The sequence below is a fragment of the Schizosaccharomyces osmophilus genome, chromosome 1 (genome assembly GCF_027921745.1).
Source record: "Schizosaccharomyces osmophilus chromosome 1, complete sequence".
In the NCBI taxonomy this organism is placed as follows: domain Eukaryota; kingdom Fungi; phylum Ascomycota; class Schizosaccharomycetes; order Schizosaccharomycetales; family Schizosaccharomycetaceae; genus Schizosaccharomyces; species Schizosaccharomyces osmophilus.
Window position 1 is genome coordinate 2016991 of NC_079238.1, and position 26210 is coordinate 2043200.

The 26210-nt window shown below is 39.3% G+C and overlaps 15 protein-coding genes across 15 annotated transcripts; 6 read left to right on the plus strand and 9 right to left on the minus strand.

Annotated features, from left to right (window-relative positions):
* Window positions 1-169: 169 nt before the first annotated feature.
* mug93 (TPR repeat protein,RPAP3-like protein) lies at window positions 170-1129 on the minus strand (the record flags this gene model as incomplete). Its single annotated transcript, XM_056179709.1, has 1 exon — window positions 170-1129. The coding sequence occupies one exon, from the start codon at window positions 1127-1129 to the stop codon at window positions 170-172; it is 960 nt and encodes a 319-aa protein (XP_056037216.1).
* Window positions 1130-1906: 777 nt separating this feature from the next.
* On the minus strand, window positions 1907-2406 carry SOMG_00917 (UPF0642 conserved fungal protein; the record flags this gene model as incomplete). The annotated part of the gene is made up of 2 exons (XM_056179710.1): window positions 1907-2209; window positions 2359-2406. The coding sequence occupies 2 exons, from the start codon at window positions 2404-2406 to the stop codon at window positions 1907-1909; spliced, it is 351 nt and encodes a 116-aa protein (XP_056037215.1).
* Window positions 2407-3025: 619 nt separating this feature from the next.
* utp24 (18S rRNA endonuclease Utp24) lies at window positions 3026-3696 on the plus strand (the record flags this gene model as incomplete). The annotated part of the gene is made up of 2 exons (XM_056179711.1): window positions 3026-3162; window positions 3255-3696. The coding sequence occupies 2 exons, from the start codon at window positions 3026-3028 to the stop codon at window positions 3694-3696; spliced, it is 579 nt and encodes a 192-aa protein (XP_056037214.1).
* Window positions 3697-4044: 348 nt separating this feature from the next.
* Window positions 4045-4944, minus strand: bem46 (palmitoyl-(protein) hydrolase; the record flags this gene model as incomplete). Its single annotated transcript, XM_056179712.1, has 1 exon — window positions 4045-4944. The coding sequence occupies one exon, from the start codon at window positions 4942-4944 to the stop codon at window positions 4045-4047; it is 900 nt and encodes a 299-aa protein (XP_056037213.1).
* A 1908-nt stretch (window positions 4945-6852) lies between these two features.
* On the plus strand, window positions 6853-7986 carry nep2 (NEDD8 protease Nep2; the record flags this gene model as incomplete). The annotated part of the gene is made up of 1 exon (XM_056179713.1): window positions 6853-7986. One exon carries the CDS (start codon window positions 6853-6855, stop codon window positions 7984-7986), a length of 1134 nt encoding a protein of 377 aa, XP_056036678.1.
* An 875-nt stretch (window positions 7987-8861) lies between these two features.
* Window positions 8862-9585, plus strand: SOMG_00921 (endocytic trafficking protein; the record flags this gene model as incomplete). Its single annotated transcript, XM_056179714.1, has 3 exons — window positions 8862-8927; window positions 9005-9054; window positions 9120-9585. The coding sequence occupies 3 exons, from the start codon at window positions 8862-8864 to the stop codon at window positions 9583-9585; spliced, it is 582 nt and encodes a 193-aa protein (XP_056036679.1).
* A 233-nt stretch (window positions 9586-9818) lies between these two features.
* Window positions 9819-11063, plus strand: mis15 (CENP-N-like protein Mis15; the record flags this gene model as incomplete). The annotated part of the gene is made up of 1 exon (XM_056179715.1): window positions 9819-11063. One exon carries the CDS (start codon window positions 9819-9821, stop codon window positions 11061-11063), a length of 1245 nt encoding a protein of 414 aa, XP_056036676.1.
* Window positions 11064-11290: 227 nt separating this feature from the next.
* rps1002 (40S ribosomal protein S10) lies at window positions 11291-11780 on the minus strand (the record flags this gene model as incomplete). Its single annotated transcript, XM_056179716.1, has 2 exons — window positions 11291-11655; window positions 11705-11780. The coding sequence occupies 2 exons, from the start codon at window positions 11778-11780 to the stop codon at window positions 11291-11293; spliced, it is 441 nt and encodes a 146-aa protein (XP_056036677.1).
* A 566-nt stretch (window positions 11781-12346) lies between these two features.
* On the minus strand, window positions 12347-13786 carry prp5 (Prp19 complex WD repeat protein Prp5; the record flags this gene model as incomplete). The annotated part of the gene is made up of 1 exon (XM_056179717.1): window positions 12347-13786. The coding sequence occupies one exon, from the start codon at window positions 13784-13786 to the stop codon at window positions 12347-12349; it is 1440 nt and encodes a 479-aa protein (XP_056036674.1).
* A 317-nt stretch (window positions 13787-14103) lies between these two features.
* nrk1 (nicotinamide riboside kinase Nrk1) lies at window positions 14104-15076 on the minus strand (the record flags this gene model as incomplete). Its single annotated transcript, XM_056179718.1, has 5 exons — window positions 14104-14303; window positions 14374-14740; window positions 14794-14862; window positions 14969-14993; window positions 15045-15076. The coding sequence occupies 5 exons, from the start codon at window positions 15074-15076 to the stop codon at window positions 14104-14106; spliced, it is 693 nt and encodes a 230-aa protein (XP_056036675.1).
* Window positions 15077-16730: 1654 nt separating this feature from the next.
* abo2 (ATPase histone chaperone) lies at window positions 16731-20468 on the plus strand (the record flags this gene model as incomplete). Its single annotated transcript, XM_056179719.1, has 2 exons — window positions 16731-19559; window positions 19602-20468. The coding sequence occupies 2 exons, from the start codon at window positions 16731-16733 to the stop codon at window positions 20466-20468; spliced, it is 3696 nt and encodes a 1231-aa protein (XP_056036672.1).
* A 96-nt stretch (window positions 20469-20564) lies between these two features.
* SOMG_00927 (mitochondrial membrane protein, TMEM186-like protein, implicated in respiratory complex assembly) lies at window positions 20565-21395 on the minus strand (the record flags this gene model as incomplete). The annotated part of the gene is made up of 1 exon (XM_056179720.1): window positions 20565-21395. One exon carries the CDS (start codon window positions 21393-21395, stop codon window positions 20565-20567), a length of 831 nt encoding a protein of 276 aa, XP_056036673.1.
* Window positions 21396-22180: 785 nt separating this feature from the next.
* Window positions 22181-22410, minus strand: SOMG_00928 (uncharacterized protein; the record flags this gene model as incomplete). The annotated part of the gene is made up of 2 exons (XM_056179721.1): window positions 22181-22303; window positions 22354-22410. 2 exons carry the CDS (start codon window positions 22408-22410, stop codon window positions 22181-22183), a joined length of 180 nt encoding a protein of 59 aa, XP_056036680.1.
* Window positions 22411-22858: 448 nt separating this feature from the next.
* On the minus strand, window positions 22859-23416 carry sbg1 (plasma membrane-actinomyosin ring linker protein Sbg1; the record flags this gene model as incomplete). Its single annotated transcript, XM_056179722.1, has 1 exon — window positions 22859-23416. One exon carries the CDS (start codon window positions 23414-23416, stop codon window positions 22859-22861), a length of 558 nt encoding a protein of 185 aa, XP_056036681.1.
* A 255-nt stretch (window positions 23417-23671) lies between these two features.
* Window positions 23672-26197, plus strand: mrd1 (ribosome biogenesis RNA-binding protein Mrd1; the record flags this gene model as incomplete). Its single annotated transcript, XM_056179723.1, has 1 exon — window positions 23672-26197. One exon carries the CDS (start codon window positions 23672-23674, stop codon window positions 26195-26197), a length of 2526 nt encoding a protein of 841 aa, XP_056036860.1.
* Between the last annotated feature and the right edge of the window lie 13 nt (window positions 26198-26210).

A 26210-nucleotide genomic window follows, 5' to 3' on the forward strand; every position in this document is an offset into this window, starting at 1 on the left:
GATATCGTATGCTTCATCAAAGTACTGCTTGTCCTTTTATTGATGTATTTAGAATATCTTTCCATGTGAGAACAGAGTTTGCTGATGGACTTCCACATTTGTAAGGATTCTTTTCACTCCTTATGAGTAAAAGAGCAAGGGAAGAAGAATTCAAAGCAATTTAAGAAACTTACGCTGGAAATTCAATAGACAAGTCCGCTAGGCAATTGAAGAAGGTCATATCCGAGTTTGGTTCTTGTTCCAAACTCCCAGAAGAATCAGAAGAGACTCCCCACACTTGCAACTCTTCTTCGTTGACTTGTGGAAGATGCAAGAATATTTGTAGTATTGTGGTACTCATTGAATACTTGATGAGGAATGAAAACCAAGGCAAGGTACTTAAAGTCTGAATAAGACGCCTAGCCTGGATACACCATTTGGAACAAAATCTGGTGAGAAGCCCAATATAGTGAATAGACTTTAGAAAAAGATTTAAATACTCTAACGAAAGACCGTAGGTACCAAAGATTCGAACAACTCGAGTCGGGGACATGGAATAGATTTCGATGTATATTTGAGGAGTAGATATGACTTTTAGCATATACAGAAATTGATGGATATTTTGAGGGCATGGGTATTTGGAGAGAAAGATTTCCTGAGGAATCTTTTCCATCACATATTCTGACTTTCTACGATCTCTTTCGATAAACTCTTGCTCGATATCGCTCAGTGGTTCTCTCTTTTGTGCTGCCTCTTCAGAAACTCTTTGATTTGTTCGGTAAAGAGACTCTCTGCAGAAAGTAAGATTTTCCCTTTGACGTTCACATCGAAATCGGCAGAGACTACAGGCAGTGTGTGCTCTCTTCCAGAGGAAAAAGCCACGAGTAAAATCTGGATACATCTTTCGTAATAAAGCAGGTAACTGCTCCCTAGTGGCTACTCGTGGATGCCGTAAATCCCATGTAGTATAGCTTCGATCACACGTTGTATAGGAAGACCGTAGCTTCGTTAAAGCTTTTTGTATATTGGTGTTTTCGGAATCCGCATCTAAAGCATGTTCCCAATCTCGATTAGCTAACTCTGGATGACCGATGCGAAGATATGCCAGTCCGCGTCTCCAAGCAGCTTTGTTGTCATGAGGATTGATCATTAAAGCAAACGTGCAATCTTTAACTACTTCAGAATATCTAAAGTATATATGTTAGCTTCATGCGACTGGGTAATGGACTCGATTAATATGATGATTCACCTTTTCCTTTTCAAATTTATCAGCGACCTTTGTAAATACTTTTCATTATTATACGATTCATCTCGCAGGCCAAGACGAAATTCGTCAAATGCTTCTGATTGATATGACTATGTGACAATGAGTAAGTGAATTATTGCAAAAGATTGGGGTAAAAAATAAAAACTTACACCATCTTCCAGATCAGAGATGTCTTGAAACATTTTAATTTTTCTTCCTTGGAAAAAGAGTTTGAAAAGAAATTGACATTGTCTTGGAAGGAAGATGGTTTGTTTATCCAAAATCTTTAGTGTTGATAAACAAACACAGGCAACATAGACATAAACAAAAAAGTGATGTGTTTGTTTTCATCGATACAATATCACAGAGAACTCAAACACATGTTTAGAAAGCTCAAAAATCAAAAATTGGGATTATTGTGTTATACAAATGGTACCTTATAGTTTATAGCATGTATGTTCAACTTGTAAAGCGCACAATACCATCATTCATTATTACCACCTAAACAAACCCAGTGTATACAAACTAAATTAAAACCCAGACAAAATCGAGATAAGAATATGAGCAGTGACAAACATACTGATTTCAATCAAAAATTCAGAAAAAGTTGTCCTAACGCTCACATAGACAGGAATAGTATACCATTTTAAAGAAAAGTGCTATTCAAAGAGCATAAAATTTTTATTTTTTCCTCATGAACTTTGCGAATGAATTTTGCTTTTGACGCTTTCCTTGCTTTAGATGCTTCTGGGCCCAGCGATTTCTATTATTGTCACGAGGACCAGATGTAGATACCTTAGGCTTATCCTCATCCATAGAGCCACCTGCGGGAGCCTCGGAGGTAACTTCTTCTACAGCTTTATCTGCGACCTTTTCATCTCGGTTGGCAGGAGACTTTGTCAAGTCATTTACTTGATCTTGAAGGTGAGCTGAAAGTCTCTTTGTTCGTTCATCAACTACGGGTTGAAACACGTTTGCACGGAGCTAATGGCAGTTAGTAAAATTGACCACATCGTTGGGATTAGAATTCCTCCATGTACAAAAAGCTCATTTTCCTCGGTTTCCACTTGCTATGAATGGCCAGGAAATGGTATTTTGCATCACATGGAAGGATAGAATTTATCTCTACTTACAGCTCTTTTGTTTCTGCGAACAGTCTTGGAACGAGCAGACTTAGCCATGATGGGGAATTGGCAAAAATTGAATTCCCTAAAAAACGACTTGAGAAAGATATACCGCTCTCGTTCAATTTCGCTATTACTTCTAGCGATATACTTTAAAATTTTTTAATAAATAAATAAAAGGCGATTGAAAAAGATTTGGGCATCGCCAAATAGAGACAATAATTCTATAAAGTGGGAGATATGAATTGATTGTTAGCTAATTCAACAATATTTCATTCCATAAAATATTGTGAATGCCCAAAAAGTGAATAGTGTACTTTGAGAATGAAATCCAAGTCTTTTCAATGTATCTTTGATTCTATGTCTTTTCTAAGAAACTGTGATGTGTATTGGAAAGAAAAATAAAGAATAATTGGGTTCATCGTATGTATTTTTGTATGCGAACAAATGTCTTGCCACGAGTATTTTCTTTTTTCTTTTGTTTACAATATAGTGAGTTTCAAGTAATTCGCTAAGTGATTCAGTGGATCATTCCAGCACGTAAAACCTAAAGTTGGCGACACGAACACCAAGAACGCAGAAACGGAATCTACCAAAAGCCATTCTTTAGGGAAAGAGGGAATTGTTGTTGAGTAAGGGACGAACCTGAATTTACAGACACTTCAGCAACTTGACAATGGGTAAAGCAAAGACAACGAGAAAATTTGCTCAGGTAAAACGAACATTAAATCCCAAAGATCAGCGTCTTCAAAAGAAGAATGACAAAAAGGATAAGCCTGACACTACGAAAAACGGTGAATTAATCAGAGAAGTGTATGTACAATAGACGGGTTGAATGCGTAGAAAGCCGATCTTAAAATACAATGCTAGAGGTTTCAAGAAAAAAGCTAACAAAGTTGATATAGACCCCAAGTTGCCTCAAATCTCTTTTTCCAGTACAATGAAAGACTTGGACCACCTTACCATGTTTTGATTGATACAAACTTTATCAACTTTTGTCTTCAACAAAAAATTGAGGTGTATGATGGATTGATGACTTGCTTATATGCAAAGACCATCCCTTGCATTACTGACTGTGTGATGGCCGAGTTGGAAAAACTGGGAATCCGTTACAGGATTGCACTTCGGATCGCCAAAGATGAACGTATGGAACGTTTGCCGTGTTCGCACAAGGGTGTTTATGCAGATGATTGCATAGTCAATCGAGTAATACAGCACAAATGCTATTTAGTAGCTACGAATGACAAAAATTTAAAGCAAAGAATCCGAAAGATTCCTGGTGTACCCATTTTGTCGGTGGCGAGCCACAAAATCAAGGTGGAGCGTTTGGTGGACGTTGTAGATTGAGCTGCAATGCAGAGAAAGCAATTAAAAGGTTTTTGGATTTGGAAATGTGGATTTCTACATGTTGTACATGTTTACCAAACATTTTGGGTTATTGGAATGAGCATAATGTTTAGAATTAGTTAATTCAACATGATTTTTGTATTAAATTCTTAGAGCTTGCATCGAATAGTATGGTAACATGAATTTAGAGAAGAAAGTAAAGAGAAAGCATACGAAGTTACAAAGTATGGGTGGAAAAGAATGGAAGAAGAAGAATAGGAAGAGGAAGTAAAACATAGAAAACGAGTAGAAATTGATACAAAAAAAGAATGAGAACAGAATCAACGAACGGCCGGGTGGATGATGGTCTTAGTTGGCAGAGGGTCGAACGTTGTTGGAGAGTAAAAATTCGGCGATTGTATGAAAGTAGCCCTCGCCTAAGCAAGTATCGTTGTGCTTTGATTTAGGGAAAATACAAAGGCGTTTTAGTTTACTAGGGCAGAGGCCGTAGAGGAGCTGCATTTGGATAGGAGGGACGATTTCATCATCAGCACCGGAAAGGAAGAGAACGGGCAATTCATGAAGATTGCGGATAGCACGTACGCTCTCCCATTTTTCGGTACAGAAATGGCTTAGGAGAGTTCCGATGTAAGGAAAGACAGTGGGGATCATGTCCTTGATGGAAGTAAAAGTGTTTTCAAGGACCAAAGCAGAGATGAGGGACTCGTTTTTGGAAGCAAGAGACAAGGCAACGGCGCCACCGACGGATTGGCCGTAAACGACGATTTTTGTGGAAGAGCAAACGGGGTGCTGTTTAAGAAAGTCCAATGCGGTTTGAGCATCGATGTTCATTCCAAGTTCGCTGGGAGAGCCGGTGCTTCTGCCGTAGCCACGGTATGAGAGGATAAAGACGTTCATGCCCAGAGCAGAATAAAAGACACGAGCGATGGGCAGACGATGGCCCATATTGCCGGCATTGGCGTGGAAGTAGAGGAGAGTGGGACAAGATTGAGGGGCTTTGGGTTGAAGCATCAAGTAAGAGTCGAGGGAGACCTTGTCGCGGGTTTTCAAGGAGATTTGTTCATAGTCTATACCGAAATCTTTTGGAGTAGCGATGGTGGAGCGAGAGCCTTCGGGAAAGGAACTGGGATAAATAATGGATTTTTGATAACGGTACAAAAAGGCGAGAGCAATAACAGTGATGGAGAGCGAGACGGCACCACCGTACTTTAAGACTTGAAAGGTGGTTTCAGCAAAGATTGACGACATGGTTGGATAGAGAGAGGGAGAGAAAAAAAAGAAAAGAAAAAGTAAAGAAAAACCAGACAACCGAAAGGAGAATCCAAAAGAGACGTCAAAAAGAGTGGTTGTTAGTTGTTATTTGGGGGGAGGAGAGGAAAGGAAAACGAAAATTAGGAAACGGTCAAAGCAAAGCTAAAGCTAAAGCAAAACAAAACAAAAAAGACGAAAACGAAGCAAAGGGTGGAACGATAAGAGCAGGAAGGGTTCTTTTGGAAATGTCAAAGCGAAGCAACCAACGACTCTTGAGTGGGATAACGAATTTGTAAGTGAGACGTTTGAGTGTGATATGTGTTGTAAGTGAGAGAGCAGAGCGCGTAAAGTCAGAGAAGGATAAGCAGCCGCAAGTGCGTTGTAGAGAGATAGAGAGGACTAGAGAGGACTAGAGAGGGAGAGCGATGGATTAACAAGGAAGAGAGACAGACGCAGGAAGAGAGCAGAGAGAGAGAGAGAGAGAAAGCGAGAGAAATGCGTTAAGACAGACCAAAGCAGCCAAGGCAAAGAAAACATTCTCCCAAAGAAATAAACAAACAAAAAAGAAGCTAAAAAGAATCCAAATAACAAATTTTCATAAAAGAAAAAAACCCAACTTTACCAACTTCGCTGCCTTCGCTGCCATCTCTCTCTGGTCTCTCTGCTCTCTTCCTCACCAGGCCACAGCACACAGCAAACAGCAAGGCACCGTCCCTCCTTCCCACCTTCTTGCTCGCTAAGCTTTGCTCCAACCATCTCCGCCCTCTCCAATCTTTTTTTTCTTGTTCCCTCGAATGTTCCTTCTTTTGTTCTCTCTGACTTCATAACCGCTACCCCGCGGATATTGTGGCCAATCATTGATTGAGAAAATTTGGATCCGCGGTAGTTGAGTTTGTTCCGTAACCAACGAAATTCCGTTTATCTATGTTCTCCGCAGCCGCGAGGTTTTAGCTCGTAGACGCAAAAGCGAACATTTTTTCCCAACAACTAAAAATCATAAATCATTGTCAACGCGTTTCTCTTTCTCTTTCTCTCTCTCTCTGCTCTGTGCGCTCATATTCTCTCTCTCTCTCTTCTTCCTTGTTAATCCATTCAGGGTCATCTGTTGTTTTCTTGAACAACACCAAATTGTTCTCCCACTCGTCTCTTTTACCATCGGTTTCTGGCATTTAACGACTTCCAAGGAACTCTTGTGGATTTGTGTTTGTCTTTGGAAAACGTCATTGCATTTTCGTCACTTGATAAAAAAAAAAAGAACAACGTTTATACGTGCGACTCGTTACTGTTTGGATTCCCGTTCCCCGCTTCTTCTCCTCCCCCATAAAATACTAAGCGGAAACTCTCCTTTCTTCCTACCCCAAACCTCCACAAACCACGAGTAGGACGCTACCAGCAAATTTTGGATTACTCCTGTTCATTGACTTTGGATCATCACTTTGAACGTTTCCCGTATTGGCTTTTATGCTATTTGGCTCTCTCTCTCTTTTTGGATACAACATTTGTGTGTCTGTATAAGATATTTTGTTCTCGTTGCTTTCATTGCATTCTTTTCCATAGAATTGCAAAAGAAAACAACATCTTGAAAGTATTCATCCAAAAATAAAAACACAATTTTTTTTTCCTTTCTTTCTCCTCTCCTCTATTCCAAACGATTTTAAATTCGGAAACGTGTTTTGTCGTTGATTCACCCTGGTTTCTTTTTTTCTTTTTTTCTTTTTTTTAGTTTTTCATCTCCCTCCTTTTCCTCTTGCATTTGATTTCGATTCAAAAAAAATCTGTTAAAAGTATTATAGAAAGTCGTTGTGTGTGTGTGCTTTTCGTTTTTTTATCTAGTTTTCCTTTTGTAACACTTTCCTTCCCGTTCTTTTGCTTGCTGAAACGCGTGTTGCTTCGATTGTATTTGTCATGCGATCTAATTCCATTTTTTACAAGGAGATTGATAGTCCAGTGGTCAAGAAAAATACTATAACACGCCCACCATCCAACGAATCCTCCTCTACAAATTCGGATTCTTCTCCGAAGAAAAACAAAAAGAGTTTTCTTCGTTCCTTGTTTTCTAGCGGTTCCAACCACCAACATCAAACCGACAAAGGCCTTTGCTCCACCCTTCATCAAATTTGGATCGAGTATTACGAAGTCTGTCTTCGCAAGGAAGATGTCGACCACTTTAACCCCGGTTACTGGATCCTTGACACAAACATCGATTTCTATTACGAAATTCTTCTCCGTCAGGTCCTTTTAAAACAGGCTCCCGAAAACAGCGGTCAAATCTATCTTCTTCGTCCTGCCATGGTCTTTTTCCTCGCTCAGGCCCCCGATCCCGCCGACATCGTCTCCGCTCTCCCGCCTGCCATGTTTAATGCCAAATTTATCTTTTTACCCATCAACGACACAAATGAATGCGGTATCGAAAGCGGCTCGCACTGGAGTTTGCTGGTCATTTCCATCGAAAAGGGTTTAGGCTGGTATTACGATTCCATGTCCAATGGCAACACAAACGATTGTAATCTTGCCCTCAAAAATCTCGGCATCCTCTTTAAAAAAGAATTCCGCATTCGACACATGAAAACCCCTCAACAGATTAACCATTGCGATTGCGGTTTACATGTTTGTGAAAACACCCGGATTCTCATGTATCGACTCTTGCAAAAGCCTTACATCCCGCGTGTCGACATGAGCATCGAAAACACAAGGGTAGACAGTCATCGTATTCGGAAAAACATGATGCAAATTATCACTGGTCTCATTACAGAGTATGGGTCGAAAATACCCAATTCACCAGATTTCGCTCCTGATCCCGAAAAGGATAGCAGAATATTTTCACGAATCTTTGATACTGTGCTTTATGACGATAGCTTTTCAGAAAAATTGAAGGAGCCATTGCTTTCTCCGTCCTCGTCCTCCACTGAGAACCCAAAACATAGGCCCAAAAGTGCCACCGCCGTTCCAGTGAATAATCCCCTTTTCGAAACCACTTCACCGATGATTGGAAGGGCGGAAACACTGCCACATGCCCATCAATCCATCGAGATTCACTAATCTTCTGTCTTGTTTTTCTTCACTCACTTCTTCCGTCCTTGCTTGTCAAAACAGAGAAGAAGTTTCATCTCGGTTTGAAGATTTGTAAAAAAAAAAAAGAACAAAATACACCATGACGTCTTTATTTAAAATCCTTTTACGTTCAGCGCTTCACTTCTTGCTTGTAATCAAGAAGTTTTCAAAACAAGTCCTTTTTTATGCCGTGTAAGTAACTGTTTGGTTATGCACGTCTGATCTTTAGGCTACAACTTGCTTTATTAATAAAAAGCAGCTAATTTTGTTGAGATGAAAGATATACTTATGGTTTCCACCGTGCCTTTTTTATCATCATGTTTTTATTTTCTATTGTTCAGTGATTTGTTAAATTACGCTGGTCAGCCCAGTCGCTCGTTTGAATGTTTCGCCGTTTTGCCGTTATTTATGAATGGAAATGAGAGGACCTCTTACCTCTTCTTTTGTTTAAATCCTGTCTCCTTCCTATGTTCATGAAGACAACGTTCCTTTTAATTTTCAATTATATTTATTTATTGTGGACTATATCTTTCCTGTAATGAGGACAAAACCGATAGTAAACTTTGCATTTTTTTGAATATACTTTGTAATGATATGCTGTGCTTATCTTTTTACATACGATTAAAATCTCCCAAATATGTTGCTTCCTTTGTCATTGTAAAAAAGCTCACCTAATCGAAAGAGATGAAGGCAAAGTTGTTTTATTTTTTTTCAATCAAAAGAGTATAGCTATGTAAAAGACAGCCAACACAAATTTGTGGATTTCCCAAAATGTGGTTTCACTACTTTCACCTTTCATTTCGTAAGCAAACAACACTGCCTTCATCAATCTAGAAACCTGAAAGAAGTCCTTTTGCAGACGAATGAGTATAGAAAACAATTATATTTTAAGACAAGTTTCAGAGTCTGATCGAAAAGCTTGTTTTATTGTAAGGCAAAAGATGTGAACTTCCAAAACAGCTTATGGAAACCTTGTAAACCTGCTACTAACATACAAAAAAACTAGTGCTACAAATTGACTAAATGGGTATTAATTACAAAATCCAAGTCCGATTTGTACGTAATTTCAAAACACTTGCTGTGTGCTCTAGCATTCGGGTTGAAGCTTACCATCAATTCAGTTTTTACACTTGTTTTAATCACCTAGAGGATCGTGGATTTGCAACCTCAACTTATGATCCTCATGAGAAACCAGCATCATCGCCTAAAACCGATGAAAGTTTTACGTCTTCTAAAAAGGACCATGATTCCAAAGAAAAATCAAGCAATGATGATTTAGGGAAAGATCATCTAGACAAGTCAGAAGAAAATCATGAATCATCCAAAACCAAAACCAATTCCAATTCCAATTCTAATATTCCAACAAAAGAGCGGGACGTAGATTTAAAAGAAGCAAGGTCTTCGCCGTCCACGTCTTCTTCGATCTCATCGGGCACAACAATGTCTGGCAGACAATACGTACTTCATCGAAACATATTTGAAATCAGGCTTCAGTTTCATAAAAATCTAGCTGCGCAGAGGAAGACCAAACTTTTACTAAATTCTGGGAAAGGCCTACCTTCACCACCTTCCAAACCTCTTCCTTGATTCTTTCCAAAAATTACCCTTTTGTCCTAAACGGACAACCTTAACCACTTTCTTTTATTGTCTTGCCTTTCTAAATCCCATTTACATGTATCATTACGCTATTTTTGTCGAGTAAACAGAAACTGTTTACATTTTTTCATTTTTTCACTTGCTGGCAAGTTTGTAATTCTATTAAATGCTCTTTTTGAACTTTCACTTCTTTTTCTTTTCTTAACAATTTGTTCTTTCGCGAAATGAGTTCAACTACGGAGTTGCCAAACAAAACTATAATGAAAAATGGGTCGAGGATACAAACACTTCTAAATAGGCTTCCAAAGGATTTTTTAATTAAAAACTGTTTACATTGGATTCAATCACAAACGTATCCACCAAATGCAACTGCCAACGGCGTGGAAGATGAATTTCCTATGGAAGAATGGAATCCTTTACAGTTTTATCTCGATCCTCCGAAATCCATGCTCAAGCGTGCCATCGCTTATAGAATGATTAATGTGGACTGGCGAAATGGGTTTTCTTTAGGTCAGATTGCCCATTTAGAGCTTTCTGCTATTGCTGAAGGCATATTTAGTTTCCGCTGGACGGGATCCAAGGTTTTTCATCAGCAAGAGCGTTCTTTGTTCTCGAATCCGACCCTTATCCTTCAAATGCTTAAATTGGAATTACAGTCTTTATTCATCTACCATACATACATGCTGCAACACCCAACACTCCCTATATGGTTGATGCGTATCCAGTTACATGAGTCCAGCAAGCCATCATCTCTTCACCTAATTCCTTCCTCTCGACGAATTATATACCTGGGTGTAGTAAAAAATTCCGACATATTATTGCATAACCTATTTTTGAAAAACGATGTTTGTCATAGGCTATTCTTGCAGTGTCTAACAAGGGTTGTGGATCGTCTTCAAACTGCCAGCTTTTTACAACCGATAGAAATCACGGGAAAAAGTTTGGAAAGCTTGTATCAAATATTGGGCTCCCACCGAAAAGCTAATGCTTTAGGAGCCTGGCAAATTTATGGAAATAATGAAATAGACTCGTCGCCATTAGACTTACGTCCAACGGTTTTGGATGACAAGCATCTTCATCCAAGACAAGTTGCGTCAAATACTTTAAGTGAATCCGACAGGAAAATAGCAACTCAAAATCGATTTGGTGACATATCGAACCAGGCTCTTGATCGTGTAATAATTACTTTAAACCATGATTATTTGAGTGATAAAGAGGAAGAATTAAGAAATGCAAGTGTTCGGCGTAAATCACTTTCTGCTTCAAATGCCCATAGACCCATTTTGACGTTACAGTTTCGAGGCCAGCATGTTTTTCAAGGGATAAAAGAGCTTTGTGAAGAAGGTGCAATGGATCCGATTACAGTGCCTTCCTATTTGACTGGTGAAACGGGCAAATCTATGCTTTATGTTTACGATGGATTGGAACAAGATAGACCAACCTTGCAAGGCTTTCAGGAAACATCGTAAGGTAAAGAAAGCACTTTCAAAAACGTACGTGTTTATATATTTTATTATTCGATTCAACTGGAAGATTTAATGAACTGTTTATTACATAAATCAATATTGTAATTACACGACGCGGATAAAGTCTACTGCGTTGTACTATAAAATTACAACCCTATGCAAATGCTTATCGCAAGATACAGATCCCAATTGTATTGCATTTTCAGTAAAATATATTAAACTTTTTCTGCTTAGGCGGCAACGGGACGGCCAAATCCACCACGGAAGGAAGGAGCGAATCCACCAGGGGCAGCACCATCATCCTTCTTCTCAGCACGACGGTAACCAGCATCAGCAGCAGCGCGCTCACGGGGTTCAGGGCGAGTAGCACGGGGAGCGGCAGGACGAGCTTGACGCTTGTGGGTAGCGGGCACAACCTCAGCAGGAAGATGAAGGTACTCACGCAAGTATTCAACACCCTCGTTGTTCAAAGTGTAGTAGAAGTAGCCCCAGTTGTAACGGGTCTTGAGGAAACCACGAGAGTCCAAGGATTGGCAAGCCTTGATGACTTGCAAGTTGGGGACACCAACTTCAGGGTGCTTGGGAAGGTTGAAGTCTGCTTTAGTTAGTCACTAATTCAGAATAGTCATTAGTATCAAACTTACCCTTCTTGGCAACGAGGACACCTTGTTGGAACAAAGTTTGGTGAATGGCCTTGCGGTTCTCCTTGGGAATAAGCATTTTGGTGAGGAATTTGCACGGATCAGAATGTACTTTCTGTGTTGTGGACAACCAGTGACTGCTCTCTATAAGTGTAAACGTTAGGGTAGGGTAAGAACTTTGCATTGTCCTTGGTTTTTGAAATTCGTATATAAGGAGAGGCAAGACATTGTAAAAATATTATAACAATGGTATCGTACAATGCGGTGTAAAAATATAAAGGACTTTAATTAATTGCACTAAACAATAACTGCTTGCAGAAATGAGAAATGAACAAATATACTTCAGTGTATTTGAATGGTGCTTGGAGAAAATGTACTTTTATTTTTTATATTCTATTTTGATATTATTACTCTTCCAAATTTTTTGAAGATTGAATGATACATTACCATTAGAAGCATGACAGTATCTCGATGAGAAAACATCAAACGAAATACAAATGATAACATATGCAGCTTTGTGAAAAACATCTAGCTTTATTTTTTTACCAGCAAACCATTAACATACTCATAATTCAAATTCACTTGAAAACACAACCCAAAAAGCACAGCATATAAACAAGCCTGTAAGACTATATGTATGCTGGATTAATAACGCCGCCGCAAATTAGAAGGTGTCCATGGCAAATTAGGATGTGTTTCTGGGGTAGCATCTTCATCTTGTTTATAGATCTTTATACTTTTATCGGCTTCACAAGTAATTAAACGAAGACCGGTTTTGTCAAAGGTGCTAGCGAATATTCCAGCCTCACTATCCAAAGAACCGGGTTGAACAGTTGCCTGTAACTCTTGATATTTGTGGCCAGATTTCCAATCCCAAAAGCACATGCTTCCATTATCAGCTCCAGAAAACATGGTATTATCCGGATTAATTGACAAGCTGTTAACGATCGCATTATGACCTTCAAAATTCCCCATAAAAGCTCCTTCAGGAAACTTCCAATGTTTAATATTATCAGAAGAGCCACTGGCAAAAGTAAATTCTTGAGGATGTAGGGCGAGAGCTCTAACAGTTTTTTTATGATGTGTAAGGGTGGTCATTGTTTTACCAGCTGCCAGGTCCCACAAGCGAACAGTTGAATCCATGGATCCAGTAACTACTTGAGGATCATATTCCTGACAAGCCAAGGATGAAACTGTAGACTTGTGGCCAGCGAGAACATGAACATTCTGGCGAGTTCTCATATCCCAAACTCGAGCAACTGCATCACGGCCAGCGGTAATTAGCACATCGAGAGTAGGATGAAGACTTAAAGCATAAACACCTGAAAGATGTCCATGATAATGACGGATCACCTTGTTGGTTTCAAGATCCCAACATTTCACCATTTTATCTTCACCGCAGGAGAATAAATAAGGATGTCTAGGTGATACAGCAAGACCACGAACACCAGCAATATGACCAGTTAAAGTAAGTTTTAATGTTCCAGAAGCAAGATCCCAAATCTTAATAGTTCTATCACCCGCGCCAGTACAAAACCATTCATTACCGGGTTCGACGTCCACACAACGAACCCATCCCAAGTGACCACTTATGACACGCATTAGCTTCCAAGGAGGATGCCACTCTGGACGGATTTGCTCGGCTAATGTTCTCTTTACCAACGATGCTTGCGATTCCTGCGCAAGTCGATGAGCAGCATCGGGAACGTTATTGATCTTCTCTAATGACTGCATAGGAACTTGACCCGCGACGGATTTATTACCCTGAAAGCTGCCTTGCTGACGAATTAGTGCTTGCTCAGATGGACCATTAGGGTTCGTCGCGACAGCGAGAGCATTGCTAGGAGCGTATTCAAGAGCTTTTTCTTTAACAGTAGCATTTTTCCTTCTATAATTAAAGTCTTCTATAATATTTCCATATTCAAATGACTCCTTAAAGCTTCTTTTGGTGCTTTGTCCAAGAGTTTTCTCAAAGGTAGGTGCAGACGCGAATTCAGGGCCAAATAGAGCCTTCGTTGTCCTCAAACTATTTGATACCAAAGACAAAACGTCTTGGCTGTCCAATTGATCTTCTTTCTCTGCCATAAGTACAGGAGTCGGCGGTTCGTACCTTTTCCTTCTGTATGGCAGTCGCCATGAATTGTGCAGGCAAGGTTGTTACAACAATTCACGTTTAGTGAAAACTTAAAGTAAGATATACTCATATTTCTTTTTATTCAAAAGTATACAAAAATTTATTAAAGATAAGTACATATTGAATAGAAAACTAAAGCAAAGAGAGGTTGATGTACAGTAATCAAAACTGTAGATTTATAAAAGGTATAATCTTTACAAATTATATATATAGTAGACATAATGAATAACAACTAAGAAACGAGGATAAAACGTGAACTTAAGAAATGTTAAGATAAAGCGTTCTGTATGGTGTCTATAGCCCATTTCACGTTTTGCTGAACACTCATGTTGCTTGCAGGACTAAGCTGTATGTGAGAATCAACCAATTTCCCATAAACGTCTTTGTTTTGAAAAAGATGAGAATGGCCGTTGACATAACCTGGCCAGACGTAATTTTCAAAATAGTTAGGTGGATCCTGCCAAAACCCTGAATTATTTTTTAGTTAATATTTGTTCAAATAGCCTTTTACGATAAGAAACGATCATAATCAACATACCTTCTTGGGTCACATAACCTTTACGAGATTCTCTACGGGCTTTTAACGTATCGAAGTCGCATGCCAGCATAAGACAAAGATCAAATGATTGAATGAGATCCTCGTTTACATAGAGCATAAAGCCATCCACAAAAATAAATTTGTAGCGTGAAGAAGAGATGGGGCTTTCTGGGTATTCTTCAAGGATTTCGTTATATTGCGTGAGTGCTTCTTTTGCAACGTTTAAGTTATCGCGGTTGTGAAGATGGGTAGGCAAATCACCATGTTTACGGATATATTTCAATGTTTCCAAAAATAAATCCAAGTTCAAGGACTCTTTGCAATCCCAATCGGCAACTCCATCTTTTACAGGAATATCTGCATCGGTCTGGAGAACATTAGCACAATTGAACGACACACAGCCCAAGAAAAAAGACGAACCTTGTAAAAGTCGTCTTCATGGAGAATGGAAGATCCTTTAAAGATAGCATGAAGAAATTGAGTCAAAGTCTATATCCAAGTAAGGAAAGGTTAATGCTTTGAAAAAAAGAAGAAAATAGAGAAAAGACAACCAGACCAAAAGCAAGCGCCGAGGAAGAAAAACCTATTTACATACCGATTTTCCACTGCAAGAAGCACCACTACAAAGACATTAATATCAACCAGCGCAAGGGAGACAGTAACATTCGTACCTGACACCCACAATTACAGTTTTAGGAGGCATAATCAAACGTAAAAGAAAAACGGCAATTACAGATCTATAAAACGTTCAAAAAACGACAAAAAAAAAACACAACCCAAACACTGGAAAACGTATGAACCGACTAGGAGGGAAATGTAAATGTTAGCAGTATTCTTCCGGCCTGAAATGTCCCAACGTCTATTGTATAGAAATTATTGGTTCAAAATTGTAAGAGGCACTAATATAAAATCGAGTAATTAGACCTTGAAATTTCCTTTGACCAAGATAGGATTACAGAACCCGAATATCTATTTACCTTTTTCTTTTTGTTTTTTTTTTTTTAAAAAAAAGGAAAAGAATTGACTAGACAAGCCCTCAACTAGAAATAAGGCAAACACAACACTTTCGCCGTACAGTAGCACTTTCCACCAGCGACCTTTGCGAAATCCAAGATTTCCTAGCACAAAAAGAAAAGAAATCAATAAAGGAAAAGAACAGAAGTTAAGCAAGACGGTTGAAAATAGACAATTGGTAGTTCGCACTGTACATGGTGATATTTGTTATCAATATCATTAGATCGAGTTTTGAAGTATAATACAGTGAAGGATGAAAACGTATAATATAGATTGGTATGGAATTTAACTATGTATGTGGAATGCCAGGCATCCTTGAATAGCTTTCTCTCTAGTAGACTTTTCTTATTCGTAGTACGAACAAGCTGCGCTCCTCAACACTGTATAGACAATTGTCCTACACCCCAAATCTTAGTGAACGTTTGTTTCACCTCCTCTAGTCCTGTACTTGATCTACTTTAGCAAATGGACGATGAAAAGCGTAGACGAACGTAAAATAATTCATGCAAATGTCAAGGACAACTGATAAAAAAAAAAGGTTACAAGAGGAAAATAAAGAAAAGTAAGCTATAGTTCACATCTCTGTACAATTGCTCCTACGCCGATACATTTTTTGGCGCAAGGGCCCCCTCCTTACCTCTTTATGATAATAACATTGACTAGGAAACAAACCTTCGAGAGGATGATAAACTCAGCTACATTGTCTTTCTTATCGAGGTCAGCAAAACAATAGGAATTTCCTACAATTGTTACTCTATTGTATTCAAAACAATAAAATAGTCAAGTGAAGCACATGGCTGTGGTAGGAAATTCCAACCATCCACGGCTTTCATATAGTGAGATACGGCTGCTGGATCTATTGCTTCTTTCCATCTTGCTTTTTGAAATGAAATTCAGCTTCAACAGAGTCTAACAAATTCATCGAACCATATCTCAGTGATCTTACTTTAGTCTTTTCATTAATTTTTAATCTTTTATTTTTCTTTCAATAGACCTCAAATCCTGTCGCACCCAGTTTCATCATTTGTTCCTCGTTCGTGCTTGTTTCTTGTGCAGCTTTTGGATTGTTGCTCTATATAATACAGGTGATCAGATTCATCAAAGGTTCCTTCCTCATAACGACTTTGATGAGCATTTAACTCGTCTGTGGTCTTTTTCAACGTCGTGGCCTTATTCCCTTTGTATAGTTTATGCTGTAGCTTCCTTTCTAGCTACTTAATTTTGTGTTTATCCAGCATCCACCCGTATTTCCCCCCCTCTTCTTAATCAGTGGTTTTATTCTTTGGCACTTACTCGATCCTTTCTCACACATTTTCAAGTCAAGTTATTATCCTCTCAACAACATGCGCAGAAATATCCGTGCGATACACACTGGTTTTGATGATGATGAAGACGACGAAGATGATGATTACTATTCCAAAACTCATCAGTCCCACACAAATCGACATGCTTATTATGCTCGTCCTGAAGTTCCTGACCAATTCAATTCTTCTGAACAAGATGATTCTTCTGACTCCAGTTTTTCATCTTTAAGGAACTTATCCCAAGTCGGGCAAAGGTCTCCCTTCCCAACAAAACAAAGCCATCCAAAGTCAACTTTCTCCGTCGCCATTCATCCTTCTTCCCAAGCAGCTAAATTTCACAAGCACCAACATCCTAAAACCATTAAGACTCCTCTAAAGTCGGTTTCCATTGCCCCTTTACAAGCCCATTCTGAAACAACAAAACCTATCTCTCCACCATACGAGGATGATTTACTAGATGACCACTTGCCCTTTCAACGAGTCAAAGAGGATGCCGAGGAGGATGACCAAGATGAGCTCGATATCATTTCCCCTTCCAAGCTGGAGAAAGCTTCTCATACTCTTTCTCCTCCAAAGTCTGCTAACGATGAGGACGATATCAGCTTACATGATTCCATTAGCAGTCCCCATTCTGAAGATGACCAAGACGAGCTTATTAAAGCAGGGCAATCTGAGTTCTTAAAATCCGATTCTTCTAACGATTTTATAGTGTCTTCGCCTCCTATAAAACGAGGTAGAGGAAGACCTCCTAAAAAAAGGCGTGTCAGTCAGCCTTTACGTAGAAGCTCTCGTGTCCAGACCCGCGGCAGCGTTGGATCTTCAACTAAGTCCCCTTTAAGCATTCGCAATAAACTTCGAAACCGATCCGCTCGTCCAAATCACGACTTGGTAGACTTTTCGGAAGAAACAATTTTCACTCCACCTACCAAAGCCTCGTACCCTCCTTCTCATGTAACTTCTCTCAATGCTTTTGCTAGTCTTCCTTTGGGTATCGGTAATGATGAAAATATTAATGATTCCACGCATTCAGACTCGGAGTTTTCTTTCGATGCTAATGCTACACCAAAGAAAAACGGTAGTCCGATGACTCCTTCACGTAACGATGAGAATGCTGCCTCTTCAATATCTCATCCGTTTGGCCAAGTCGATCGTAGTACTATAAAAAAAGATGATCCTTTTGCAACTGAAGAAGCATTAAGCTTTGATAATATTGGTGGCCTTGAGGATGTAATTCTTCAACTTAAGGAAATGGTTTTACTTCCACTTTTGTATCCAGAGGTTTTTCTGCACTTTCATATGACTCCACCAAGAGGTGTTTTATTTCATGGTCCCCCTGGAACAGGAAAAACTTTAATGGCCAGAGCATTAGCAGCAAATTGCTCTGTCGGAAACCAGAAAGTCAGTTTCTTCCTTAGGAAAGGTTCTGATTGTTTAAGCAAATGGGTCGGCGAGGCTGAACGTCAATTGCGATTGTTATTTGAAGAAGCGAAGAAAGCGCAGCCTAGTATCATCTTTTTTGACGAAATCGATGGTCTAGCTCCAATGCGTACCGCTCGCCAGGATCAAACTCATAGCTCTATCGTATCTACTTTGCTTGCTTTAATGGATGGCTTGGATAGTCGCGGCCAAGTTGTAGTCATTGGGGCCACCAACAGACCTAACGATATTGATTCAGCTTTAAGAAGACCAGGGAGGTTTGATCGAGAATTCTATTTTTCTTTGCCAAACCATGAAGCACGCATGAAAATACTGAAAGTCCATACAAAGCATTGTTCCCCTTATCTATCTGATACATATTTGTCAGACCTAGCGACAGCCACCTCTGGTTACGGCGGTGCTGACTTGAAAGCTTTGTGTACTGAGGCAGCGTTGCATGCTGTACGCAGGTGTTACCCTCAAATATATCACTCCTCCGAAAAATACGTAATATCGCCAAACAAAATTCAGGTTGACCCTCTTGATTTCGAACGTGCTTTGGAAAAGCTGAATGTTTCTACACAAAGAGTCAGCGTAATTCCAAAATCTTCTATTTCTGATTCTCATAAACTGCTTTTTAAAGAAACGCTTGATCTACTTTCGATGAAAATATCGCATTTACTCAGATTAGACTCTCTTCCTTCGAACTCATCGTCTTTTCAAAATATATCGTTGTCGGAAATCAAAAAACAAAAAGAGATTTATTCTTTAAAGAAAACTATGGTTTATCGTCCTCGTTTAATAATTACCGGTCATCAAGATCACGGTCAGTCGTATTTGAGTACTGACCTATTTGGATCTTTAGACGGGATATATGTGCAATCTCTTGATATTTCGAAATTGTTGGTGGATTCAGAAGTTTCTCTTAATTCTGCTCTTATTAATATTTTTGCTTCTGCAAGACATCAATCTCCCAGCATTATCTTTGTTAACAATATTGAGCAATGGCCAGTTCTATTTCCACAAAACTTTTTGGACGTTTTCACTTTGCTGTTAAACTCTTTGATTCCTATGGAGCCCGTATTGTTGGTAGGCGTAGCCAATACCACGTATAATGATTTGCCCGAAGTCGTTCGTTCTTGGTTCCCTCGTAATTCATCTGAGCACTTTGAGCTATTACTGCCATCATATGCTTCCAGAAAATCTTTCTTTTTGAACATTTTAAACAAAATTTTGGCGTTGCCGTTAACGCATACTAAGTATACTGGCCCCTCTCATTGGGAACAGCTACCAAGAGCTCCCGTTTCTCACGATGTCTTTAATATTACTAAGAATCGTGAAAAACAGGAACGGGTGAATAATAGAAGATTAAAAAACAAACTGAAAATCAAGTTATTATCCATTATGGATTTGCTTCGCTCTCGTTACAAGAAATTTAAGAAGCCGATTGTGGTATGTTACCATTACTTGTTTTCAACTCAACTAACCCTATAGGATTTGGACGAAATTTACCCAGGAGATGATGAGACTAGGCCGTCTTTTGAAGTTTCACCTGAAGAATTTCCGTATTATATAGAAGGCAATCGTGTTGTACGACGTGAAGACGGTGTCTTCTTCAACATGATGAATTTAGAAGAGGTCGATCGTCGTATATGGTCTGGTTTTTATTGTACACCTCAGCGATTCCTTCGTGATTTGAAATTAATTATGGACGATGTGAGTCACTTTGGTGATCTAACATTGAAATCAAAGGCCAAGGAGTTGTATTTAAGCGCAGAACTTAATTTGGAAGAGATGATTGATCAAGTTTTTATATATGAATGCCAGGAAATGGAAGAACGAGAGACTAGACGGAGAAAGGAAAAATCTTCCAAAGAAGGCCATGATGAAAACAAAGACATGAATCGAAGACTAATGAATGACAATGCTAATGCAAATGACACAACACCCGAAGACAATATACGATATTCTAGGGACCTAGAAATCCCCAGCTCTTCTCCTGAAGATGAAGACGGAAGTGAAGAGAAAGAATTAATAAAGCTACAATTTGAGAAGGAAAATATTCCAGTCGCACGAAACTTCTGCGGGCAAGGCTTTCAAAACAACAAGAGCCCCTTAAACCTTTTGAGTAAACCAGTCGAGTCTTCTGGTTGCAGAAAAGAATCTGAAATCGTGAAGCGATTAGCAGAAGAATTCGCTGAGAGTACTTCCAATTTAAAGATGGAATGGTTGGACCTAATTTATTCTAGATTGTCCAATGTTATTTGGGACAATCATGAAGGCATGAACCGAATACGTATTTTAACGTTAGTTAAGCAGACGTTTTCCTGTATATTAAAAGAGATCCGTTCGTCATATTAATATATTTTGAGTTTTTTTGAGTCACATACACAGAGTTTAAATGGTACCTACCATGATATGTGTGGTACGTAGAACTTTCATTCCAAGATTACCTTTTTAACTTTGCAATTTTTGTGTCGGAATTAAACAAGATAGAATATTTTTAGATCCACCCGCAAAGTTTCCATTCGTGTCCAAAAGATAATAGAAACGCGTGCCGCTTACTTTCATAACCATGGGATTTTTATCGATGGATTGTGAGAGAATGAACACCTCGTTTCGTGGAAGTATAATAGACTTTTCTAAGTAAAGGCGATTGTTAGGTCCAGGAAGACCTGTTTTCATTTCAATTTGGCGTGCGGGCAAGGCATACAAAGAATGAATGGTTCTTCGTGGTAGAAAGAGTAAAAAAGCAGTTGCCAAATATAGTAAAGGGATAACCAAACAAGAACCGATTCGCATGACTTTTTCGGAATAAGTATAGGTGTACCAGTTTTGAAAACCTATTTCGCCAGAACGATACATATCCATTCCTGTAAGGGTAGCAAAGAAAGCGGCATTTAGGGTAGTGGCCAGAAAGAGAAGATACAAAAAACGATACGTTTTATCGTTTTCAGCCTGGTAAATGCGAAACGGCTTTTGAGTTGTCATGGCCTGCCATGCGATATCGGAATGAAGCGTGTTTGGAGTAGAGGTTTTTGCTTTTTTTGATGAAGGGCTTTTGTTGTTAAAAAAAGAAAATGTGTGGAAAGAACCATTTGCTTTACGACCGTTCACGTATGAAAAGACACGGGAAATCACAACTGAGTTAAAAGGTGTGTTTAAGGCCTTTGGGCGAATTCCGACATTTGTAAACATGCATGGTGCACGGATGGAGAAATTTCGAAAGCCAGTGAACGGATTTTGGCGGATTCGCTCAAGACGGGCGACGAGCCTAGTAGAGAGCATTGGGAAGCGAAAATGTAGCTCTTTTTTCGGCACAATCTATTTTTTGGTTGGATTTCTTTTCAAATCGCAATTTTCAATGTTATACAATCGTTTGCAAATGTTTTGTTCGAATCGTAAATCGAAAAAGGTGTAACGAAGTGAGTGGTACCTTTGTTTACGTGGGTGTCAGTAGAGAAGGAACCGTTCGCAGGCAAGCCGAAATAATGATTTAGTATGATTTGGGCATAACTTTACGACAAGAAAAGCATTCTAAATGAAGAAGAAAATGAATCAATGTAGCTTGATTCCTAAAGAGACGCGTAGCACAAAGAATGCTTGACGAAACAGCAACACTTATATCATCCAGACCTCAGAATTTTTGCTTTCTTTACAACAAAAGATGAACAGTTTCAAGAAGAAGAAGCAGTAAAGAAACGAAAGTCCTTTCTATTCACGTTTACCTCGTAGTTGTAGGGCACTACAAAAAAGCAGGTTGAGGGGAGTGGCAGAGTCCAGGAAGGGCTGAAAGGGTTTTAATATACAACGGGGAGTTTAGCAATCATTTGATAACATTGATAAGCTTTCGAGTACCAAAAGTAAAGCAGTCCCCATAGAAATACCAAAAGGGCTTTCTATGCATTCTTCAACAAAAATAAACTCATAATAAAGTTAAGAGAGCGAAAGGTGGATATGCAGTAAATGGAATACGATAATATTGTATAATGATATTATAAGAAATGTAAAATGGTACACGGAAAAGAATTGATGTTTAGAAAGAAAAAAAGGGAATGTAAAGAAACCGATAATCAGTTTTTATGCGCCTTTTTCTTCTCTTGCATCTTTCTAGAAAATTTTGTTTGAATGCTATATTCACAGACAGTGTGTACGGTATGAACTATGGAAAAGCGAGGAGATCCAACTATAGCTAGCTTACTTTCTAAGGAAAAAATAAAAATGCAAACAAACATTCATTTCGTACAGTATAGTATGGTACGGTAGGAAGGGCGCTAGAAACACATTGGGGAGCATTTCTCATGCAAAGGAATAATCGTAAACGAAAATTGTTTTCTTTCCGAAAATTAACACTTGAAACAACTTGATAAGAGTATGATTATAAGAAAAAAAAAGACATGTACAAGGATGAACTCATGCGTTATGCAAAGATCAATATATTAAGTGCAGAGTGTGTTGAGAGAAAAAAAAAAAAAAGAGAAAAGTTGACGAGCGTACGGAGAATGGAGAAAGGATCGAATCCAAAAGAAACCGTCAAATCTTATCCAAGCTGACTGCTCCAAAAGAAACATGCATCACAATAAAAAAAGATGAAGAAATAGAAACCAAAGGAACGACAGGTACAAGGTTCAACAACCCGAGGAAAAGAAAAGAAATAGATAAAAGAACGTTGATATGCAATGAATAGTGTCCAAATAAAAAGGGTGAATGATTCAATCAATCAAGCAAGAAAAGAGAAGAGAAGAGGTATATTAAGCCTCTTCCTTTTTCCTTTGCTTCTCGACGTCCACCGCAGACAAAATTGGATAGCCGATGAAAAGCATTAAAAGTCCGCAACTTAGTAAAATAAGAGTTAGAATATTAACGAAACCACGAAGCGTGAAAACATTAAAATCTCGACCATCATGAAAATCCTCATTATGTAAAATATCGTCCACCTCTTTCACACTAGGGTCCCAAAGAAGCGTAGAAGATTGTAATGGGATAGGAGATTCCATAGAATTGAGGGAAGAGGCACTGCCAAATGGAGATTCCGAAGGATACGAACGTTGAGCCATAGACACTTGTTCATCACGGTACGGAGAGTTTTTTTTCTCCAACACCTCCTTTGGATGATATTCTGAAAATGAATCTAACGAATGGCCTTCCTGCATTACCGGCTGCATATCTTCTGACTCCCAAATGTCATCCCCATAGGTGTCTTCATGGTCGTCTCTTGAAACTTCGTTTGCCAGTTCATAGCTCAGCTGCGGATCGAGAACTTCATCTGTTTCTAGTCCATCATGACTTCCCGCTGGGATCCTTGACATTGTTCTAAATTTTCAATCCACTTCCTTCGAGTTTGGCTATTCACAAGAAACCAGCGCCGCAGCCTACTTGTTGCTAGCTCCCAGCCACGTTCGAGTACGTTCAGTATTTTATATTACAATATGTAACGCGTTAGTCGTAATCTGTGTTAGTTTTCAGTATTTCCCTTTGCTTGCCTTTCTTTTCCATTCTCCCTCTTGTCCTTTGTCAAAACACATTATTACTAGTTTAAGGCATTGGCATTTTGGAAGCGTGTCATGTCGCGAATTATTATCAAAAACCTTCCAAGTTACTATGAAAAAGAACAATTATCAAAGTATTTAAAGTCACAGTCCAATTTGGGCGTTGAAATTACAGATGTCAGTGTCGCAAAGACAAAAGACGGTGTAAGCCGAAGGTTTGCATTCATTGGATTCAAAAATGAACAGGATGCAGAGAAGACAGTCCGTTATTTGGATCGTTCTTACATAGACAGCTCACGAGTAGAGGCTCGTGTTGCACTGGACTTTCAAACTGCAAACGAAAAATTACGGCCATGGAGTAAGCACTCGGCAAAGACAAAAGAATTGAAGACTATAGAGCAGGAGAAACAGGTCCAAAAGCAAAAAGAGTTAGAGGAAAAGGAAAAGGAACGACGTGAAAAGAAATTAAAAAGAAAGTTTATTGATACTCTTCAAGATGATAAGGCTCGTACTTTCTTGCAGTTGTCTACTGCTACCAGTAAGTCCCGTACTTGGGATAATGAAGATTATACTTTTAATAACAAGCCTTCTGTTGCCGAGACAAATGAGGAAGACGAGGAATACCAAGAGCTCCCTTTTGCCAAACGCCAGCAGACAGATGAAGACGGACAGCCAGTATCTGATACCAATGGTGCCCCCATGATAATTGATGGACGCCCTCAAAATAATTCTGAAGAAACAGAAGGTAATGATAAAGTGGATGCCGAACATTCTGTTTCCCACGAGAACGGGAAGGATGCGGTAAACACGGAGCAAAAGCCCCTGTCCGATGAAGAATGGCTTCGTCTTCACAGAACTAGAATTCGTGAGGATGCTGAAGAAACGCCGACTGCTGAAGACCAAAATGTCTCTGAGATTACTACTCCATCTGAAGCAAAGCCTTTAGAGGAAAAAGCAAATCCCTCTTTGGAAACCCCTTCTTCCCATGAAGAAGAGGTTCAACCCGATGTGTCTGAGTATGACCAAACCATTGAAAAAATTCAAGAAACGAAGCGTTTATTTTTGAGAAATCTTACATATAGTTGTACCGAAGAAGACATAAGCGCTCATTTTCAACGTTTTGGTGCATTGGAGCAAGTCCATATGCCAATAGATAAGCGCACAAATGTTCCCAAGGGTTTTGCATATGTAGAGTTTCGCAATGCAGAAGACGCCGTACAAAGTTTCCAAGAATTGGACGGAAGACCCTTCCAGGGACGTTTGCTGCACATCCTTCCCGCTAAAGCTCGTCACAACATCGTTCAAGATGAATTTGCTTTGAGTAAGCTTCCTTTGAAGAAACAGAAGGAATTGAAGAGAAAGCAAACGGCTGCAAGTAGCACCTTTAGCTGGAATACATTGTACATGAATAATGATGCCGTGGTAACATCACTGGCTTCTAGGTTGGGCGTTAGAAAAACCGATATTTTGGATCCTACCTCTTCTGATTCGGCTGTCCGTCAGGCCATGTCTGAAACTCACATCATTCAAGAGACCAAGCGATTCTTCGAAGAGCATGGTGTGGATTTGGACGCATTTAAAAACAGTGCTCGTTCTGACAATGTAATCTTGGCGAAAAACTTTACTTACGGTACTACCGCCGAAGAACTGACCTCCCTCTTTGGTCAATATGGTGAACTGGGAAGGGTTTTGATTCCTCCAGCTGGTACTATTGCCATTATTGAATTTATAAATGCTCCTGATGCTCGACAAGCGTTTGGCAAGTTGGCTTATACTAGAATCAAGAGTTCCATCTTGTATTTAGAAAAAGCACCCAAAGATGTGTTTCAAACGGCTTACAAGAAGAATCATGCTCATGAGCCTGAAGTTTTTGCTGAAACGGGTGCAATTACCACCGAATCAGCCAAGGAATTGGTATCCGAGGATGTTGACTCTCTCGATACTGCCACGCTCTACGTTAAGAATTTGAATTTTTCAACAAAACAATCGGAGTTTCAGAGTATTTTCAAGCCTTTGGAGGGATATCTATCTGCGGTTATCCGTGCAAAACCTGATCAGAAGCGCCCTGGCCAATTCCTTAGTATGGGTTTTGGGTTCGTTGAATTTAAAAATAAGCAATGTGCTATCGCAGCTATGCAAGCCATGAACGGTTTTGTCTTGGCGGGGCATAAACTTGATATTAAGTTGTCTCACCAAGGGGCTGATGCAGCAGCAGAGACGAGGAAGCTGGATTCTTCCAAACCGAAAGGTACTAAAATTCTTGTTAAAAATTTGCCTTTCGAAACTTCCAAGAAAGATATCCAGTCCTTATTTGGTGCTTATGGACAGTTGCGTTCTGTTCGTGTACCACGGAAACTTGATAGAAGTGCACGAGGCTTTGCTTTTGCTGAATTTGTTACTGCTCGTGAAGCTGAAAATGCCATGAACGCTTTGAAGCATACACACTTGCTCGGCCGTCATCTTGTGTTACAATACGCTTCTGCTAGTGGCATGGATGACTTAAACCATGCAATGGACAAAGCTGCCAAGGAAGCTCGTGCAGAAGCTGGCTCTACTCTTGTTACAGGAAAACGTCTCATCGAGACAGGCGAAGAAGAATAAGCTGATCTCATAG